This window comes from Rana temporaria, chromosome 1 (genome assembly GCF_905171775.1).
Source record: "Rana temporaria chromosome 1, aRanTem1.1, whole genome shotgun sequence".
Taxonomy (NCBI): Eukaryota; Metazoa; Chordata; class Amphibia; order Anura; family Ranidae; genus Rana; species Rana temporaria.
The window spans coordinates 324,525,143-324,547,741 of NC_053489.1; the positions used below are offsets into that span (position 1 = coordinate 324,525,143).

A 22,599-nucleotide genomic window follows, 5' to 3' on the forward strand; every position below is an offset into this window, starting at 1 on the left:
TGCTCTGTGCAAAACCTTTATTATTTAAGAAAACAATTAAGCTTTTAGTCTCACTTTAAACCTAAACTCCAGATAAGATCTGTAATGCATACTTAATTTGGTAAATTTTCGAACAATGTAAGTATAATAATCTCATACCTTAGGGACTGCTGGCAATCACTGTAAAAGTCAATGCCACTACTGTACAGTGATCTCCTTGATCTTCTTGGTTCTCCCCTGTTCTGTGCGAGTGACTTTTCAATGAGTACAAGGTGTTCTCTAATTGGACAAGGTGGAGATTGACATGTCACTGCCCCTGACACATTACCAGGAAGATTGTAGTGATCACTGTAGTAGCACCAACTCCTGCAGTTGTGGTCAGTATCCACAGTGGTCCCTCGGGTATAAGATATGCATACAGGAGCGGACTGACAACTCATGGGGCCCCCGGGCAATAGAAGATTATGGGGCCCTTGGGCTTACAGATGGCCACCACGCTAGGAGGCAGTGCAGAGGCAGGGCAGCTAAAATCTCAGGGTTTTCATATCAAAAGCATGTTGGTTTCGGACATATCAGGGACAGATGTAAAAAAAACACAGAATTTTACATACTGTCCCTGGTTTTACTGAGCCTGTCAACCCTGATGGGGCCCCCTAGTGGCATGGGGCCCTCGGGCAGTGCCCGAGTGCCTCAATGGTCAGTCCGCCCCTGTATACATACATACATTGAGCCAAGCTGGACCAATGAAAGTATGCAATTAAGATCAAAGCAGTCTGCCATATATGTGGTGTAATTGGCCCAAAAGGGGTTAGAAAGGGTGGTATGGCATCCTGTTCTGTCAGCAAGAGAGGGATATTTCAACAATTGGGTTACAGACAGCAATAAAAGCACTTTAATTAAAGTGGATGTAAACTCACTCGTCCTTTCTAAACTACTGTCATAGTGTTGATCTATAAGGATATAGATGCCTCTTGCATGTATCCTTACTTGTCAAATGTCCCCCCTTTGTCTGTTATGAGACCTGAAAAACTGCAGATTCTGTGGGTGGGTCTGTTGTTCGAAGCTTGGTGGGTGGAGTCATGATGTCAGTAGTCTCCCCACCCACCTCTACACTCCCCTTGTCAACATGCATTTTCTCCTGTGTATTTCTTACATTGAACTTCTGCTATGATCACTAACATCCAGTCAAAACCCAGAAAGGTCACCACATGACTTCAGCATGCCCAATCATGCTGAGGTGTGGAGCAGCCAATCCTGGGAGAGCTGGAGAAGAAAGGAGAAGGGGATCAGATGTACACAGAATGCCTCTCTCAGGCTCCTTCATGAGATAAGAAAATCACCTGTCACTCACAGCAAGGGGGAAAAACTGAATACTATTTCTCTGTGTGTCAGTTTTTATCTTACTGAAAAAAGATAAGAGGATTGCTCAGAGCTGGATTTACTCTTTGTGGCAAGACTGGACACAGATGACATGAAATCCTATACTGTGACAGTCTTAATTAAAAAAAAAAAATTCTGGTTTACATTCACTTTAACTAGTTGCCGACCAGCCGCCGTATAACAGGTCGGCTCTCCTGCGCGAGATCACGTAGGTATACGTCGCGTGCGTGAACGGCGAGGGGGCGTGCGCACGCCCCCCCCGCCGTTCCCGATGATAAGATTCATTTTAGAACTGATCAATCTCCAGGCCCAGGCCAATAAAATCTGGTCTGGACCTGGTGATCACTCCTAGCCAATGGTTTTCTTCCCCTGTCCCTGTCTCTGTAAGTGTAAACATTGACAGGGGAAGTGATGTTCTCTCCCTACATCTAACATCTAAACGTGAGTTACACAACACTACACTGACACCAGGTCACGTAGGCACACAATTCACCCCCCGATCACCCCCCTAATTAACCCCTTCACTGCCTGTCACTGTGTAACTGCCCAGTACAGCAATAAGATTTTTTTTTGATCGCTGTACTAGTGTCATTAGTGACTAAAATAAGTGTTAGGGTAATTAGTCTTAGGCCCTAATAAGTCTAGGGACCCCCCCTAACCCCCCCCCCCCAATAAAGGTTTAACCCCTTGATTACCCCGTCACCAGTGATCACAGTATAAGTGTCACGGGTGACGCAGTTTAGCTAGTTTATTTTTTATAGTGTCAAGGCAGACGCCATATTTTTCCCAATAAAGGTTTAACCCCCTGATCGCCCGGTGGGTGATCAAAGTTTGGTTTTAGCGCCAGATAGAGTCTGCGTCGCCCCAGGCAGCGTCAGATTAGTGCCAATAGCGCTAACACCCACGCACGCACCATACGCCTCCCTTAGTGGTATAGTACCTGAATGGATCGATACCTGTTCTGATCAGATCTATACTAGCGTCCCCTGCAGTTTAGGGTTCCCAAAAACGCATTGTTAGGGGGGTCAGCCCAGATACCTGCTAGCACCTGCGTTTAGCCCCTTCGCCCAGCCCACCCAAGTGCAGTATCGATCGATCACTGTCACAAAACACAATAACACATAACTGCAGCTTTCGCCGAGTCAGGCCTGATCTCTGCGATCGATACGTTTTTTGGTAGCGTTTGACTCAGTCGCTGACAGTCAGGTGCTTTTTTACCTTTGAAACTTACTAGTGTACCCCTAAATTTAGAGCCCAAAATGGCAAATCGAAGGTACAGTAGTGAAGAGGCCTACACGTTTCTGAGCATGACAGATAGTGAGGAGGAGGTCACGCATCTGTCAGATTCTGGCTCAGAATACGATCCTGTAGATGACAGTGGCTCCCTAACAGATAGCTCTGACGACAGAGTTGTTGTCCCTGCTAGGGTTAAGCGTACCAGACCCGATCTTCTGCTGTCGCTGAGGTGCAAGAACCGCAGGGCTCTCGTATGGAGCAGAGAAGTACTAGCGCTGCTATTCCTTCTGGTGAACTGGCAAGAATCATCGGCCTAGTACATCCTGGTCATATATCCAGCACTGCAGTAACACTTGGTGACGTGGCGAGTCCCATAAGTGCAGTTCAAGCTGGCGAGGTGGCAAGCTGCCACCAAGAAGAAGACAAAGGCAGGCCCGTCGTGCCCACAGTGCCCTTCCTGCTGCATTTGCCAATCCCGATTGGGTACCCACCACTTCTGCAGCACCCATACTTCCCCCATTCACTGGCCAACCCGGGAATTCAGGTGGAAACAGTTGATTTTACGTCACTTGATTTTTATTCGCTGTTTTTCACCGAAGATCTTTATAGATCTATTGTGGACCAAAGCAATTTGTATGCTGGTCAATACATCACCACTAATCCCCAGCTGTCCCTTGCCAGAGATTGGAAACCAATTACGGTTTCCGAATTTAAGATCTTTCTGGGCCTATCCCTCCTCATGGGCATTACTAAAAAGAGTGAGCTGCGGTTATATTGGTCCACTCACCCAATTCACTATATGCCCATTTTCTCTGCCTCCATGGCCAGGACACGATACGAGCAAATCTTGTGGTTCATGCATTTCAGTGACAATGAACTCTGTCGTCCTCAGGGAGACCCTGGATACGATCGGCTCTACAAAATTCGGCCCCTCGTAAACCACTTCAACGAACGTTTTGCAGCCTTGTATAATCCCCATCAAGTTGTCTGCGTTGATGAGTCCCTGATTAAGTTTTCTGGCCGCTTGTCTTTCAAGCAGTACCTTCCCAGCAAGCGTGCCAGATACGGGGTCAAGATGTATAAGCTCTGTGACAGGGCAACAGGCTATACATCTAGCTTTATGGTTTACGAGGGAAAAGATAGCCACGTAGAGCCGGAGAACTGCCCAGATTACATAGGGAGCGCTGGTAAGATAGTGTGGGAATTGGTGTCACCCTTATTCGGAAAGGGGTACCACTTGTACACAGACAATTATTACACAAGCGTGCCACTTTTTAGTCACCTTTTTATTATGGAATTGGCGCATGTGGCACCGTGTGACCTAATCGCCGGGGCTTCCCCCAATGGCTTGTAGAATCCTGTCTTAGTCGGGGGAAGAGAGCCTGCTTACAGTGTAATAATTTGTTAGCAGTGAAGTGGAGGGATTCAAGGAATGTTTTCGTTCTGTCCTCGCTTCACGCAGACACGGCAGTCCAAATTCCTACGGCGGCTGGTGTTGTGGAGAAACCCCTCTGTATCCACGAGTACAACCTTAACATGGGAGGGGTGGACCTCAATGACCAGTTGTTGGCGCCGTACCTAATTGCCCGTAAGGCCAGATGCTGGTACAAAAAAGTGTCTTTATTTGTTTCAATTGGCTTTGCTGAACGCTCATGTGGTATACAGAGCTTCAGGACGGACTGGATCCTTCCTAAAATTCCAGGAAGAGATCGTTGCAGCCCTTCTGTTTCCAGACGGTGCTGTGCCCCACCTTCCCAACGCAAATGCAGTGAGCCGGCTGTATGAGAGGCATTTTCCTTTTGTCCTCCCTGGTACCCCTGCCCAAAGAACCCCCCATAGAAGATGTCGTGTCTGCAGCAAGCGCGGATTTAGGCGTGACACTCGCTTTTATTGTCCCTCCTGTCATGACCAACCTGGTGTCTGCATTGGTGAATGTTTCAAACGCTACCACACACTAGTTGAGTTTTAGCGCAGGGTACAGCATCACACAGTCCTAGGCACACTAACACAGGGTCTCAGAAGATGTGAGGGCCATCACATTTTGAGAGACCATAATCTGCAACGTTCAGTTTACAGTTTTTATATAAGTGAAAAAGGTGGATTTTTTTTAAAAAAACTCACAAAAAAATATATAAAATAAAAAATCCAAAAATAGTTGTGGTTGTATTTTTCTCCTCTCTCTTTATTGTTCTCTCTTATGTTTACTCTCTACTGTCCACTCACTATTGTTCTATATCTATTGTTCTCTCTATTTTTACTATGTTTTATTGTATTTGCTTTGCAGGTATGGTATGTTATACTGTAATGTTTGTTTTATTGTTAACCATCATTTGCTTAGCAGGTACGCTATTCAGTTGCAGCGCGGATTTATTTAGCGTGACAGCAACAGCGTTTGCTCCCACGATACATAAAGCCGTGACTCCAACGCTGTAGGAGGTGATTTCACCCCCACAGTTAAAAAAAAAAGAGCATAATGCCGAAGCATGGGGGCATTAGGGGCGGAGGAGCGATTTTGCTCCTAATGCCGCGTACATACGGTCGAAATTCCGACGGAGGCTTGCCCGTGGAAAAGTTTGACCGTGTGTACGCAGTATAACTTTTTTTGCGGGAGGATGCCCCCATGCTTCGGCATATATATTTTTTAGGCACAGGTTGTGTTAAAAAATGTTTTATTTTTTACTGGTTTTTTTTGGGGTATTTGCTTTGCAGGTATGGTATGGTCTTACTGTTAAAATGTAATGTTACTTTGTTTTACTGTTAACCATCATTTGCTTAGCAGGTACGCCATTCAGTTGCAGCATGGATTTATTTAGCATGACAGCAACAGCGTTTGCTCCCACGATACATAAAGCCGCGACTCCAACACTGTAGGAGGTGATTTCACCACCACAGTTAAAAAAAGAGCATATATGCCGAAGCATGGGGGCATTAGGGGCGGAGGAGCGATTTTGCTCCTAATGCCGCGTACATACGGTCGAAATTCCGACGGAAGCTTGCCCATGGAAAAGTCCGACCGTGTGTATGCGCCATAACTTTTTATGCCGCGTACATACGGTCAAAATTCCGACAGGGGCTTGCCAGTGGAAAAGTTCGACTGTGTGTGAGTGGCATAACTTTTTTGCGGGAGGATGCCCCCATGCTTCGGCATATATAAATGGTGCATGTATGCCCATCATTAGAAGTGGGTGGATGAAGGGAGGTATTCTAATGGTGGGCATACCCACCGATCAATCTCTTTTTTTCGTTCAGCCAACAGGCTGCATGAAAAAAAAGATTACAATACATGTCCAACAAGAACCATCAACGTATGGTATGTTTCTGGACTTTTAATGGTTATACCAGAATGATGCCTGCAGGTTTTGGTATCATCTTGGTATCATTCTTTTCAGCCAGCGGTCGGCTTTCATGTAAAAGCAATCCTAGCGGCTAATTAGCCTCTAGACTGCCTTTACAAGCAGTGGGAGGGAATGTCCCCCCCCCCCGGATATAAACAGCGCCATTGGGAAAGTGGGAAAACATTTTATCACACCGATCTTGGTGTAGTCAGATACTTTGAGGGCAGAGGGGAGATCTAGGGTTTAATAGACCCCAATTTTTTCAAAAAAGAGTACCTGTCACCAACTATTGCTATCATAGGGGATATTTACATGCCCTAAGGAAAAAATAAAAATTATAAAAAAAGGAAGAAACAGTTTAAAATAAAATAAAAAAAAGCAAAATAAATAATTATAATAATTTAAAAAAAACACCCCTGTCCCCTTCTTGCTCTCGCGCAAAGGCAAACGCAAGCGTCAGTCTGGCGTCATATGTAAACAGCAATTGTACCATGCATGTGAGGTATCACCGCGAAGGTCAGATCGAGGGCAGTAATTTTAAAAGTATACCTACTCTGTAAATCTTATGTGGTAACCTGTAGAGGCTTTTAAAGGCTTTAAAAAATGTATGTGGTTTGTCGCCACTGCGCATTTGTGCGCAATTTTAAAGCATGTCGTGTTTGGTATCTATGTACTTGGCCTAAGATCATCTTTTTTATTTCATCAAACATTTGGGCAATATAGTGTGTTTTAGTGCATTAAACTAAAAAAAAATATGTATTTTTGCCTATAAAAATGCGTTTGAAAAATCGCTGCGCAAATACTACGTGGAAAAAAAATGCAGCACCCACCATTTTAATCTGTAGGGCCTTTGCTTTAAAATAATATATAATGTTTGGGGGTTCAATGGAATTTTCTTGCAAAAAAAATATGTCTTCATGTAAACAAAAAGTGTCAGAAAGGGCTTTGTCTTCAAGTGGTTAGAAGAGTGGGTGATGTGTGATATAAGCTTCTAAATGTTATGCATAAAATGCCAGGACAATTCAAAACCCCCCCAAATGACCCCATTTTGGAAAGTAGACACCCCAAGCTATTTGCTGAGAGGCATGTCGAGTCCATGGAATATTTTATATTTTGACACAAAATGCGGGAAATATTTTTTTTTTCTTTTGCACAAAGTTGTCACTAAATTATATATTGCTCAAACATGTCATGGGCATATGTGGAATTACACCCCATAATACATTCTGTTACTCCTCCTGAGTACGGGGATACCACATGTGTGAGACTTTTTGGGAGCCTAGCCGCGTACGGGACCCCGAAAACCAAGCACCGCCTTCAGGCTTTCTAAGGGTGTACATTTTTGATTTCACTCCTCACTGCCTATCACAGTTTCAGAGGTCATGGAATGCCCAGATGGCACAAAACCCCCCCAAATTACCCCATTTTGGAAAGTAAACACCCCAACCTATTTGCTGAGAGGTATGGTGAGTATTTTGCAGATCTTGCTTTTTGTCACAAAGATTTGAAAAAAAAAAATATATATTTTTTCATTTTCAAAAATAAATGAGCGCTGCAAAATACTCACCATGCCTCTCAGAAAATAGCTTGGGGTGTCTACTTTCCAAAATGGGGTCATTTGGGGGGGGGGGGGGGTTGTGCCATCCATGGCCTCTGAAACTGTGATAGGTAGTGATAGGCAGTGAGGAGCGAAATCAAAAATTTACACCCTTAGAAAGTCTGAAGGCGGTGCTTGGTTTTCGGGGTCCCGTACGCGGCTAGGCTCCCAAAAAGTCCCACACATGTGGTATCCCCGTACTCAGGAGAAGCAGCAGAATGTATTTTGGGGTGCAATTCCACATATAACCATGGCATGTGTGAGCAATATATAATTTACTTACAACTTTTTGTAATTTTTTTTTTGTCATTATTCAATCACTTGGTACAAAAAAATGTAATATTCAGTGGGCTCAACATGCCCCTCAGCAATTTTCTTGGGGTGTCTACTTTCCAAAATTGGGTCATTTGGGGGGGTTGTACTGCCCTGCCATTTTAGCACCTCAAGAAATGAGATATCAGTCTTAAACTAAAAGAAAATGTACCCTAGTTTGTAGACGCTATAACTTTTGCGCAAACTAATAAATATACGCTTATTGACATTTTTTTTACTAAAGACATGTGGCTGAATACATTTTGGCCTAAATGTATGACTAAAATTGAATTTGTTCGATTTTTCTTATAACAAAAAGAAAGAAAATATCTATTTTTTTTTTTTTTTAATTTCGGTCTTTTTCCATTTATATCGCAAAAATTAAAAATCGCAGAGGCAATCAAATACCATCAAAAGAAAGCTCTATTTGTGGGAAAAAAAGGACGCAAATTTTGTTTGGGTAAAACATTGCATGACTGCGCAATTACCAGTTAAAGCGGCGCAGTGCCAAATTGTAAAAACACCTCTGGTCTTTAGGCTGACAAATGGTCCGGGGCTAAAGTGGTTAATAGTAAGGAGGCATACTGTAGAAACATTGGTAGGCTTTCTTTGCTGCCTGTGTGCCCTTTGTAGAGATTTCTCCCATTTTCCTGTTCCAGTGACACACCAGCCATTAAAGAAGTCCTACCAAACAAAACACAAACAGCAATACAAACCTACAAGGTAAAAGAAAAAAGGTTTGGCTGAAATTCCACATTTAATGTTGCCAAAGCATACCTGCAAAATCTCCTCAACTTCCCTTTTGATGAGACAGACAGCCAGGTCAGGAACTACTTCTTTAGGATCAATGTTACATGTTACAGTTGCTCTGATAACATTAAGGCGTTGTTTGTGTTCATCTAGACTTTCAATGTCTGCGAAGTCTGTATCTGCAAGTGCTCGAGATAGTCCTTCATATTCTTCAATGGACAAAAAAAAAAAAGATTGAAAACCTTAACAGAAGTGGAATAAGTAACCAAAGCCACACTTGAGTCAAACAATACAAGCCAGGGATAAATAATGACTTTCTCTGTGTTGTCTTCTACATGGCACTGTTTACTGCCTAATACTGTTGGTCCACATGCATACTTTATTGTCCAGTGGCTCTTTGGAAGCGTCTCTTAAAATACCTGTAGCTAAACATTTGCCGTTCAGTAGGTATGCTTTTTGAAAGCTGTATATATTGAAACGTATTAGCCTTTGGATGTGGTACCTGTATTAGCTTCATTTGTCTGTCTTTTTTGCTTTATTTTGAACTGGTGATCCTGCCAATAAAACACTTCCTGTATTGGGGCTCGTTCACACATGTGGATATTGTTACAGCCCTTTCTGAAATATAGCCTCCACAGATCACCTTTTAGAATGGGTTTGTTTTTTGTTTTTACCCTCAAAAGACCAACCTACAAAATAGAGTAAATAAGGAAAATCCCGCATTATTGCCACTGGATGGAGTTGATGATCATAAGAAATAAATACTTATTTACTATGATTGTCAGCGCCATCTAGTGGCCATAATGCTGGATTTTCTCGATTCACTTTATTCTTTATGAATGATAAACATTTGACCCGGAGAGAGCCTAATGATATTCGTTTTTACCCCCCCATTCACTAAAGCTTGTTTTTGTTCTACCCTTCACCTCAAATTGCAGTCAAACTGGCTCTGTGACTCTTGCCAAAAGAAAGCTAAACAAGCACAATGATGTATTTCTAACCTTGACCTTAGGTTCTCTTGTTTTTTGTAATCTGTAATATTTATGTAGTAACTTACTCCTATGAAGTTTATTTGTAAAAAAAAAAAAATCAGAGGTATTTATTCTGTGAAACTGCATGTATATTTGCTCTTTCAGGGAGAACTTTCATTGGAAATAAAAACTTATTTAGAATGATCATATGCTCCATCTAGTGGCCATAATGCAATCTTTTCCTGATTCACTCTATTCTGTATGAACAAAAAACATTCAGACAGAAGGAAAAAAAAGCTTAACTATATTTTGATTTTGCTCCATTCACACAAAACGGATGTACATACAGTTTTGCAGAACAAATGTCTCTGTGTTTTTATATATATATATATATATATATATATATATATATATATATATATATATATATATAATCCTTGGTGTGGAATACTACATAAATACATTGCAAAGGAATGATTGTATAATATTTTTATGTTGCAAAAAATAATAAGAATAAAAAAAAAAAAAAGTGATAACTTAACTTGACTACCCGATTACATACTGGACCATGCCAAATATTGGCAAAAAAAAATAATGAAAAAAATGCTCAACCTTTTACAAGGGGGTGTATTTATAAAATAAATAGCAGAGCTATCTGCCTCCTTAAACTGCATGTACAGTCCTTTTGTGCGAATACGTGTAAAAAAAATGTATAAGCTATTTTGTCGCCATGTCGAATGTTATTCTTCATATGGAATAGAATGAATCCGGAAAATACTGCATTATCGTGACTGAATGGAGCTGATGACAGTAGGAAATAAAAACATATTCTTCAGCACCATCTAGTGGAAATAATGTGATATACCAAGCATGTATTATTTCACATTATGCATAAAAGTAACATAAAAGTCTGATTACTGAAATCAACACAAAAAAAACACTATTTTTTTTATAAGAGGAATCTTTTGGTACTCAACCTGTTCCCACTCGCCCCAGTGTCTCTTTAAACAGTTCTGGATGCTGGGGGGGATTAGCCAATCATGTGACCGCTGTGATTGCTTGGCATAGTGGTCACATCGTTGGAAACTGGTCACAGGATTGGAAGCAGCTATTGATCATTAGTGGGGTCCAACAGCTGTCTTTTACAGTTCGGTCTCTGTGCTGGAAGCGTGCACCACAGGGACATTGGCCGCCCAGCGACACATATGTGGGTATTAAAGCTAGGGTTGCACCAATACCATTTTTTACTGACTCTGTCCATTCAGAAAAGGTAAATGACAGATTTATTGCCTCCTACCTCTGCTATCCATCCTGACAGATCTGACAGACAGAAGGACACGGAGGGGAACCAGAAGTGGACACGGGGGACAGTCAGGGACGATCGATGCATCGGTAGGGACAGTTACAAGCACCGATCTCCCTGTATAGATTTCAATAAAGCAGCTGTAAGCCACGGGAGGGACAGGAGGAGAAGCAGCTGTCAGCTGCTTTGTTGAAATCTATACAGGGAGATTGTGCTTGTAACTGCCCCCACAACCGCACCGATTATCCCCGACTGCTCTGGTATCGGATTAAACATCAGAGCATTTGCACATGCAAATGCTCAGTATCGGCGCACCCCAATTAAAGCCTACCCTTTTGCTGGAGGAAATATGTGCAAGATGGTTGTAAAGGGGACAGGTCATAGACGATAACCCTCCATCTATGCAAACAATAACAATTTCATACAGAGCTTTTTTTCTCAGAAAATAGGTGCAGGAACTCAACCACGACCTCGTTCAGATTTTACAAACAGTAGAAGTGTCTTAACCACTTCCCGACCTCCGCATGTAAATGTACGTCCACAATATGGCACGTACAGGCACATGGGCGTTAATGTACGTCCTTGCCTATTAGCGGGTGGGGGGTCCGATCGGGACCCCCCCCCCCGCTACATGCGGAGGTCGGGTCCGCTCGGGGAGCGATCAGGGACCACGGCGCGGCTATTTGTTTATAGCCGCTCCGTCGCGATCGCTCCCCGGAGCTGAAGAACGGGGAGAGCCGTATGTAAACACGGCTTCCCCGTGCTTCACTGTGGCGGCGCATCGATCGTGTCATCCCCTTTATAGGGGAGACACAATCGATGACGTCAGTCCTACAGCCACACCCCCCCTACAGTTGTAAACACATACTAGGTGCACCCTAACTCCTACAGCGCCATCTGTGGTTAACTCCCAAACTGAAACTGTCATTTTCACAATAAAGAATGCAATTTAAATGCATTTTTTGCTGTGAAAATGACAATGGTCCCAAAAATGTTGCAAAATTGTCCGAAGTGTCCGCCATAATGTCGCAGTCACGAAAAAAATTGCTGATTGCCGCCATTAGTAGTAAAAAAATTTTTTTTATAAAAATGCAATAAAACTATCCCCTATTTTGTAAACGCTATAAATTTTGCGCAAACCAATCGATAAACGCTTATTGCGATTTTTTTTACTAAAAATAGGTAGAAGAATACGTATCGGCCTAAACTGAGGGAAAAAAAAGTTTTTATACAGGCATACCCCACTTTTAAGTACACAATGGGACCAGAGCATGTATGTAAAACGAAAATGTACACCTTTTTTCACTTCTAGGGTGTAGTGGGGGGTCAGGGGGTGTAATGGGGGTGTTAGGAGCTGTAGTTGAGGTCTCAGGGGCTGTAGTGGAGGTGTCAGGGGCACACTGGAACAGGGCGGGCTATGCTCTCTGAGCTTCAGTTCCTTCTACCGCGGCTGCAAAATGTCTGTACAGTACTTGTAAGGCACTTACGGGTATGTCCTTACTCGCGAGTGTATGTAAAGTGAGTGTACTTAAAGCGGGGTATGCCTGTATATGTTTTTGGGGGATATTTATTATAGCAAAAAGTAAAAAATATTGAATTTTTTTCAAAATTGTCGCTCTATTTTTGTTTATAGCGCAAAAACTAAAAACCGCAGATGTGATCAAATACCACCAAAAGAAAGCTCTATTTGTGGGGAAAAAAGGACGCCAATTTTGTTTGGGAGCCACGTCGCACGACCGCGCAATTGTCTGTTAAAGCGACGCAGTCCCGAACTGTAAAAACACCTTGGGTCTTTAGGCTGCATATTGGTCCGGGGCTTAAGTGGTTAAAGGGGCATTAAATACCAGGATTGCATTACATACAGAGTGCAGGGTTCAGGGGGTTACATACAGAGTGCAGAGCTGTTGCTTGTAAACACAGAAACCAGACTTCTGTGTTTACAAGTGATTGTGGTGAGCAGGCACCAAAGGGTCTGAGCCAGAGGTGGTGGAACTGAGTTCCCCCAAGTTCCCCCTGAAAAAAAGCCCTGATTTCATATATTTGAACCATTACACAAATTTTTCCTTCTTTTCTCCAAATGGTAATTAATTTTTAACACGATGGAACACTAGATTGTTATTGTTACAGCTATTTAAAGCGGGGGTTCACCTAAAAAAATTTTTTTTAAAAGCCAGCAGCTACAAATACAGCAGCTGCTGGCTTTTAAAAAATTAACACTTACCTGTCCAAGTCGCCAGCGACATCGGCAACCGAAGCCGAGCGTTAGCTCGGGTCTCGGCTTCCCCCACCGCCATCCTCAGTAAGGGAATCGGGAAGTGAAGCACTGCGGCTTCACTGCCCGGTTCCCTACTGCGCATGTGCAAGTCACGCTGTGCAGTTCCCAGTGGTCCCTGCTGTGTTCTGGGAGCCCAGTGTTTCCCAGAACACAACGGGGGGGGGGGGGGGGGGGTGACGCGGAGGGGCTGGACTCCCGCAGGAGTCTATACCCAGAAGTGGTGCAAATACCTGTTTTATACAGGTATCTGCACCCCCTCCCCTCTGAAAGGTGTCAAATGTGACAACGGAGGGTTTCTGAAAAGCGGAGGTTCACTTTTGGATGAACCTCCACTTTAAATAGTAAAAAGGCTTAATTTAAATCATAATTTTTAAAGAGCAAACTGTTATCTCTGTCCTGCACCGGCTCCACCTCTGACCCGCTGTTGACTCACCGACAGTCCCATTAAAGTCACTTTAATGGGACGGCTGCTGATGCAGCAGTGACACAACAAGATGAGGCACGTAGTAGCAGCAGGTGAGTGGATGCCCCCAAACAGGCATGATGGATCTGAAATGAAAAGCGCTCTTTAAATGTAAGGACTCATTCTTGCTGATAGTTGGAATATTTAATGTTTGCAAACAAAATTAAGGTTTCCTATTTAGAATAATAAGCTGTCAGGTTAGTAAAACAGCCATATAAGAAAAGATTCAATCATACAGTTTGTAGTGTACATAGATCAAAACAATGGGATAAAGGAATATTCCTGAACTTTGTTTTATCTCACGGTTACCCAGAAATTGTGTGAATGCATCAATGCAGTGCATGTTATCTCAGCTTACAAAGCTTGGATTCATTGAATGAGTTTACCAAAAATGTAAATATTGCAGAATATACAGCCTCATGCTACATAACTAAGCTCTATTTAATGCTGAATAAACTAAATGATTAATGCATCTTAAATATAAAACTATCCATACTCCAAAAGCATTTTAGTAAAATAAATTTGATTTAAATAAATAAAAAAAAATCTGTTTTTATTTTTATTTTTTTTATTTTTAGTCACCCTGATTTTAATCTTGCATTTTTGCAATGGATATATGTCTGCCCTATCAGCTTGGACCTACAAAGCAACCCCGACATTAGGCGCACAATTACAATGCTGTATAACAAACCTGCAGCACGTAGACCATCTATAAGTCCTTGATACCATCCTTCAGCTTCCAGGTCCAGCAGTTCATCTACAAATAATTTTGCAGCTGCAGTTGGTCCTTTTGCCTCCTCAGCCTTAATCTGGTCTATTATACCTTCCAGGAAATAAAACAAAGAACAAAAAATGACACTTAATGTAGACTAACATTACTTTGAATACGTTACTATACGAGTGTAAGAGCCCATTCACACCTAGGCGTTTTGTCGCCTGTAGTGTGACGCCGCTGCCGCCCCGACACGCCAGAGGGATGATTTAACATTGCCCTCTATGGAGATGGTTCACATCTCCACGCCTGCCGCCTGCCGCCTGAAAAAAAGTCCCGGACCTTTTTTTCAGGCGGCTTTCGGCGTTCGGCATAGGAAATGGGAACCATCTCCATAGGGGGACAATCTAGGGGCACATCTAGGCGGACAATCGCGGCGTTTTGTCGCCGCAAATCGTGGTACAAAACGCCGATATTTGTCGGCGCAATTCGCGGGACAAAACGCCGCGATTTTGTCCGCCTAGATGTGAATGCAGCCAAATACAGAAATAAGAGTGTCGTGGACATTTTATGAAGATGTATTTAATACGTATTGTCATAGTGTCACCCGGTGTTACGTCACCGCGTTGGACGCGATCTGATTTTTAACCGATGGTGTGTAGGCAAGACTGATGAAAGTCAGCTTCATCGGATATCTGATGAAAAAATCCATCGGATTAGATTCCATCAGATATCCGTGTGTAGAGGGCTTTAGACTGCGTGGTTCCTTTCCGCCCAGTACAATCACATCAGTTCCTGCCCTCAAGATGCTTACAATCTACAGTCCCTATCTCACATGCAGCATACCTACCAACATGTCTTTGGAGTGTGGGAGGAAAACCATGCAAACACAAGGTGGGGATGGAGGTGGCGGGAAACATGCAAACTCTATACACACTCTAGACACAAGTGTCCTGGATGGGAATCAAACCCAGGACACAATGGTAGATGTGATAACCACTGTGCTGCCTGCTATGGCAAAAAACTGACATTTCTACATAGTGTTTGGCCTTGCTTCTTCGTGCCCCACATTCCTCTTGGTCCATTATTATAATTTGCCACACTTCTTGGCCAATAGGAATGTGTGTAAGAAGTGAGAGGGCAAGCTCTGTCACTACCACAAAGTTGTTTCCGATATTCTATAAAAAAAACACAAAGAAACTCACTTTCCGACATCCAGGATCCCATAAAGTCCAGGACATAGGAGGGTCGAATTATATTTATAATGTATTTTCTGTAGAGCTTCAGGCTTTCCTTCACCTCTGCACCCATTCTTCTTTAATCACAATACTGTCCGCCTTTCTAGAATTATGATAGAAATAAATGAGAAGCTTTGGTTAAAAAACAGATAGCAGAAACACTGTGTACACTCTCCCTCCTGATTGGAACCCCTGATCATCTAAAGGGCTGGTTCACATGGGTGGCCAAGGGGTGGTAAAAGCAGGCAATTGAGCTACAGTTTTACCACTCACCCAAACAAGGACAATTAGCTACTTAGAGCTGTACGCATTCCAAAGCCGTGATGCTTTGCTTTATGGCAACAATTAAAGGGTCACTAAAGGAAAAACATTTTTTTTGCTGAAATGACTGTTTATTGGGTATAGAGACATAAAAGTTAACTGATTCCTTTTAAAAATGATTAAAAATTGAATTTAAAGCGGGGGTTCACCCTTAGAGGGCACGTTTTCCCCTTAGGCCCCGTACACACGACAGAGTTTCTCGGCAGAATTCACCGAGAAACTCGGTCAAAACCCGGATTCTGCCGAGAAACTCTGTCGTCTGTACAGTTTTGGCTCGATGGAGCCGCCGAGGAGCTCGTCGAGAAAATAGAGAACATGTTCTCTATTTTCTCGTTGTTCAATGGGAGAAGACGGCCCGCCGAGCTCCTCGGCGGCTTCATCCCAGAACTCGACGAGGAACTCGACGCGCCAAGCACGTCGAGTTCCTCGCCCGTGTGTACGGGGCCTTAGATTCCTGCTCGTTTTCTCTAGGGGAATCGGCTATTTGTTTTTAAATATGTGCAGTACTTACCCGTTTACGAGATGCATCCTCTCCGTCGCTTCCGGGTATGGGCTGCGGGAATGGGCGTTCCTTCTTGATTGACAGTCTTCCGAGAGGCTTCCGACGGTCGCATCCATCGCGTCACGATTTTCCGAAAGAAGCCGAACGTCGGTGCGCAGGCGCAGTATAGAGCCGCACCGACGTTCGGCTTCTTTCGGCTACGAGTGACGCGATGGATGCGACCGTCGGAAGCCTCTCGGAAGACTGTCAATCAAGAAGGAACGCCCGCTCCCGAAGACCCATACCCGGAAGCGACGGAAGAAGATGCATCTCGAAAACGGGTAAGTACTGCTCATATTTTAATACAAATAGCCGATTCCCCTAGACCGAACAAGCAGGGATCTAAGGGGAGAAAAAAAAAAATTTAATAAATGGGTGAACTCCCGCTTTAATCTATCATATAATGTGCCTATAGTTTCACTTTGGTTTTAAATGTACATACATGAAGTTCCGGGTGAGAGGTGAGTCGGGAAGACTCACAGAACAAAAACAAACAAATCCAGGGCAGTGTTTTGTTTTTAAAATGAATCTGAGGAGTTTTAGACACACAGTAATGACAGCAGACCATCTCCCAGTACGATGGTTATAAGGAAACAGGTAACCAGGAAGTGTGGAGATCACAGCAGAATTACAGCCACTTCAAAGCAAAAACGAACAATGAGGACATGAAACCAGTACTGCAGTAAGGTAAAGGAAGCTATTTAGCTAAAAAAAAAAAATTCCTTTAGTGACCCTTTAAACTCCTCTGTCTCGTTCGGCAGGCAGTACTGCTCCTGCAGTGAATGGGGCTGTGTCGCAACAGCCCTGCATACACAGGCTTCAATACTTTTCATGTCCCTGACAAGCATGCATATTAGAATGTCAAATTTGCATATTTCCACTGATTTACAAATAATTTACAATGAAGAAAGCCTAGGAGCTCACATTATCAAAAATAATAAAATAATAAATAAATAAATAATTTATAAATAATAAAATAATTTTCAACACATCTTTGGTTTTGCTTTTGTAACAAGGTGGAGGCAGTATAATAGTATGCAATGATAAGCTGCAAGTTTCCAAAGCAAGCAAACTGTAGTCTTGTATATGGCTCCATAGACACTAGTGCTACTCGTCATGCAACTTTGAATTTGAAAGTCACATGACAAGTCGCACCCCGTTTTCCTATGAGTACCGTTCATATCTATGTGACTTAAAGTCGCAGCAACTTAAAAGCGGTTCATGCACTACTTTGGTCCAACTTTCATGTAACTTGAGGGCCATAGACTTCAATGTTAAAATGGATGTAAACCCAATTCATGAATTTTGAACTGGCCACATATACCTGTAGTGTTTTCTTATCTCTCTTCAAAGCCCTGTGTCTTGTAGCTTTGTCCTGCTCCTTTTATCTGTTGGGTGATGTTGCTATAAATAGATTAGCACACTGCTAAACTATACACAGGTGTTCTGACAAAATAAGCAACCTGGCCAAATGTGCAACCCTCGTCACTTCCTGTGACATCATTACACAGATGAATTTGCCTGACAGAATGCTTGACCGACTACTGCGCATGCGCATGGCAGAAATCAACTCACAATTACGAAATGTACGTTGCAAAGAATACGAAGCAAACAAACTAACTGCGCAGGTTACTCATTTTGTCAGAACACCATGTTTTAGATGTAAATATACTATATTTAAGTAGATAAGCTGACTCAATTGCTGAAATTAGTTGACAAATTGAAAACGGGTTCGGTGTAGCAAGATGTCCGCTGCCCTGTCTTCTTACTGTAGGTTTGATGAGGTTGAGTGTAAGGTGTACCAAGATGGGCTTAGCAATGTCAATTTTGTAAGTGTTAGGCCGCGTACACACGGTGGGTCAAAACCGATGAAAACAGACTGAAGGACCGTTTCATCAGTCCAAACCGATCGTGTGTGGGCCCCATTGGTCAGTTATCCTTTGGTTAAAAAAAGGAGAACTTGCGTTAAAATTTAACCGATAGGTCAAAACCGATGGTTAGTATGCAAAAGCATCGGTTAAAAACCTGCGCATGCTCAGAATCAAGTCGACGCATGCTTGGAAGCATTGAACTTGTTTTTTTTTTCTGCACGTCGTGTTTTACGTCACCGCGTTCTGACACGATTGTTTTTTTAACTGATGGTGTGTAGGCACATCAGACCATCAGTCAGCTTCATCGGTTAACCGATGAGAACGGTCCTTTGGATCGTTCTCATCGGATGGACCGACCGTGTGTACGCGGCTTTAGTTGATTTCTGCCGTGCGCATGTGCAGTAGTCGGGCAAGTATTTTGTCAGGCAAATTCCTGTGTGCACAGATGTCAGCCACTGCGCAGTGAGCACGCTTTGGCGATACAGCCGATTCCAGGGAAAGGGAGGCGGGTTGCACATTCTACCAGGTTGTTATGGGTAAAGGATTGTGCATATGGAGGTTTTCTTTTCTATTGGCTGAACTAGATGGACTGGTTTCTTTTTTTCAACCTGACTATGTAACTAATTATGCATTTAAAAAGCTATTAATGAACTACACCCAGGAGCATGATCTGTTTTAGTCCCCATTCACATTTGAGCTTTTTTTTTTTGCTCGTTTCCCTGCGCCTGACTTCGCTCAACATGCAGATTTCCATCCATTCTAATTATTCCTGATCACAGAGTCACCCTTTGCTCTACACTAGGGTTGAGCTTCGGCGTGTTCGCACAGTCCACGTGCAGAACCCTCCAGGAAGTCGGCACGGTGCTGCGCTAATCACAGGCAGGGAGACATTGTCTCGATGCGCGGCTGCAGAGATCGGGAAATGTCTCCCTGCCTGTGGTTAGCGCAGCGCCGTGCAGACTTCCTGGCGGGCTCCGCACATGGACTGTGCAAACACGCTGGAGCTCATCCCTACTCTACACTAAGGCTGGGCTCAGGCGTGTTCGCAACTCTCTGTGCCCACGCCCACCAGGAAGCCGACACTGCACAGCGCTAATCACAGGCGGTGAGACATTTTCCGATCCGAGCAGCCACGGATTGGGAAATGCCTCACTACCTGTGATTAGTGCTGTGCAGTCTCAGCTTCCTGGTGGGTGTGGGCACAGGGGAGTTGCGAACACGCCTGAGCCCAGCCCTACTCTACACCCCATGCTTAAAAAAGTATTTTGAGATTATTTGGGCATTTTTGGTCCCACAGACATCAATTGGAATGCCTGCTAACAAACATTATGCATGCTTATGTATGCTATGTGCATTTCTATGAAGTCAAATAACAATGAAAAGTTATGGCGCTAATACTTTTTCATTGCTATTTGGTTTCACATATGAAGTGGTCATAGGCGTGCGCACAGGGTGTGCAAGGTGTGCCCAGGCACACCCTAATCACCCTGTGCAGCACAGATTCCCCCTATTGCCTAGGTTCCCCCCTCCTTCCCCTTGCAGCGCTGCCAGGTTTCCTACTCTCCTCTCCCTCTGGCTGTTGCTGCAGGGATGTTTTAGGATGAGTGGGGGAAGGGGTGGTAAATATGTAACTTACCGCCCCCTTCCATTTCATCGTGAGTGATCGGTAGTATGTGTTTGAGCTTTGGGGTGCAAACCCTAATGCAATAGGCTACGCACACCTATGGAGGTGGTATTTTCCACTTGTAAAAGGGGCAGCTGCACTCACATTTTTATATATAAATAAATTAGATTTTTTTGCCATCATTAATTTTTATTCATGTGCATTTCTATGCCTCTCCATCTATGGAACTGTTGTACTCCTCTTGCCCTGGAAACAAACTCCATAAAGTGGAATGCCTCTCAAGAAGTGAAATATCATTGGTTTGCCCCATCCCCACAGCCTGAGTTATGTTTGTTTTTGGGGAGGGGGGGGGGCGCCCTAACAGCTAGTTTACACTTGCTTCAAAACAAGGCTTTGGACACGCTATGTTAAAGCTCTCTGAATGCTAGTCAAAGCTCCTGTCACTGAATAAAATGGTTAGCTTACAGTCCTGTTCACACCTTGCTTTTGCTTGGTGCTTCGATGGGACTTTGGTGGGGCTTCAAGCAAGCTTTGCCATAGACTTCTATGGAGGCTTCGAAGACACTTTGAAGCACCATTGAAGCTGCATGGCGGTATCATTTTTGAAGCAATGCCGAAGCAAAGCAAAAGCAAGGTGTAAACAGGACTGTAAGATACCGTATATACTCGAGTATAAGTCGAGTTTTTCAGCCCTTTTTTAGGGCTGAAAATACCCCCCTCGACTTATACTCGAGTCAGTGTACCTGCATTCTTGACAGGCGTCCATTTTTTTAAAAGGCGCGGCTTCCTCTTGGCGTTCCGTGATAGGCATTTGACACTGTGTTCCGCCTATCACGGAGGTTCTCTCATCCTCGGACAGTTTCCCAGTAGACACTGTGTTCAGTGTTCCGCCAATGTCCGTGATTGGCGGAACACTGAACACAGTGTCTGCTGGGAAACCGAGTCCGAGGATGAGAGGACCTCCATGATAGGCGGAACACAGTGTCAAATGCCTATCACGGAACGGAACGCCAGGAGGAAGCTGCGACTTTTAAAAAATGGACGCCTGTCAAGAATGCATGTACTCGGGCACAGTGAGACTGCAATGGGCACAGAGAGTACCGTACGGCACAGTGAGACTGCAATGGGCACAGTGAGATATGGCACAGTGAGACTGCAATGGGCACAGTGAGACTGCAATGGACACAGTGAGGAATGGCACAGTGAGACTTCAATGGGCACAGTGATGTATGGCACAGTGAGACTGCAATGGGCACAGCGAGGTTGCAATGGGCACAGTGAGGTATGGCACAGTGAGGCGTGCAAATGGGCATTGTTGACCCTCTTTTCCGCTTACAGTAGCTGCTGCATTCTCACCCTAGGCTTATACTCGAGTCAATACGTTTTCACCATTTTTTGTGGTAAAATTAGGTCCTCGGTTTATACTCAGGTCGGCTTATACTCGAGTATACACGGTAATCATTTTATTTAGTGACAGGGGATTTGACTGGCATTCAGAGAGCTTTAACAAAGCCGATCTGAAGCCTTGTTTTGAAGCAAGTGTAAAATAGCCGTTAAGGTGTGTTGAAGCCAAAGAAAGTATAAATGAGCCCTTATGCACTGGAAACTGTAGCATGTTTTCCCGTACTGGAAACCGCCTAGCACTAGACAATTTTCTCTTGGCTGAGATTTAAAAAAATGCCCAACTTATTATACCTTTTTCTGCGGCTTTCATAAGTTCAGAAGCCCATTCAAATGAATGGGCTGCTGTGGCGGCTCAAATGCGGCCGAAGGGAGGAATTGCACACCAGGAATTGCGCATGGACGTGCCTCACGTTCCTGTGCGTTTCAGTGCGGTTTGAGCCCGTGCATTTCTCGCAATGGCCCGCTTTAAAAGTCGTGCATTCACAACTTTTAAAAAACGCAGGCACCAGATCGCATAGTACTTTTGTACATTCTGATGTGACAGGGCTCGCAAACTGCTGTAGTGTGAACCTAGCCTTATCAGTACAACAAATATTGTTACTATTGTTGCTGTTAATTATTAATACAAGGGGTGCTGGATTGTTGCACATTCTTATAAATACAGCGAATGCTAGACTGTTGCCCATAATTACAAATATTAGGAATGTATCACAATATTTGACATGCAACAAATTGCCCAGATAGTCCTAGTACAGGCACTATGTAGTAACGTTATTACATGGTAATGTCTTCCTGTTACATTGTCTAATCTATTCTATAGCTATGCAGCTTTCATGTGAGGATGTGACTTACCTGAAGATAGTCCAGTTGAATGTGACAGTTCCCTATGAGTGTACAGAGCTGTGTCTCTGTGGGCAGCTATCCACGTCTGGAACATAACCAGGAAGCAGCAGCTATTCCTAGCATGAGAAACGAAACTATCCCTGCCAGCTGATCTCCTGCGCATGCTCAGTGTGACACTCCTCACTGCAGTCCCATACCCCTCATAACCTGAGGAATCGAAAACAGCATTGTGATAGAAAGGAAACTGAAAATGGCATGCTGCTAGGGAAATTCCACACAAGGCATTTTAATTCGAAGCTGATCAATTTTATTACAGCCTATTATCAGTTGTACTGTTTTAGTTAGTACTAATCTAAAACATCACCACCTTCTTGGCAGAGCTAGAGCTCATTCACATGGGCAGAAAAATACTGCGTTTAGATGTGTATTTTTTGCATGAATGGT

The 22,599-nt window shown here is 43.5% G+C and overlaps 1 protein-coding gene across 1 annotated transcript in view; it reads right to left on the reverse strand.

Moving 5' to 3' along the window:
• Positions 1 to 22,279, reverse strand: part of DDX58 (DExD/H-box helicase 58) — a 76,758-nt gene extending 54,479 nt beyond the window's left edge. The window contains exons 1-4 of the mRNA XM_040360330.1: positions 22,165 to 22,279; positions 15,519 to 15,654; positions 14,293 to 14,424; positions 8,617 to 8,798 (exon numbers count right to left, since the gene is read on the reverse strand). Of these exons, the coding sequence (XP_040216264.1) occupies positions 8,617 to 8,798; positions 14,293 to 14,424; positions 15,519 to 15,624 (420 nt within the window). The 5' untranslated portion in view covers positions 15,625 to 15,654; positions 22,165 to 22,279. The remainder of the gene's footprint in view (positions 1 to 8,616; positions 8,799 to 14,292; positions 14,425 to 15,518; positions 15,655 to 22,164) is intronic.
• Between the last annotated feature and the right edge of the window lie 320 nt (positions 22,280 to 22,599).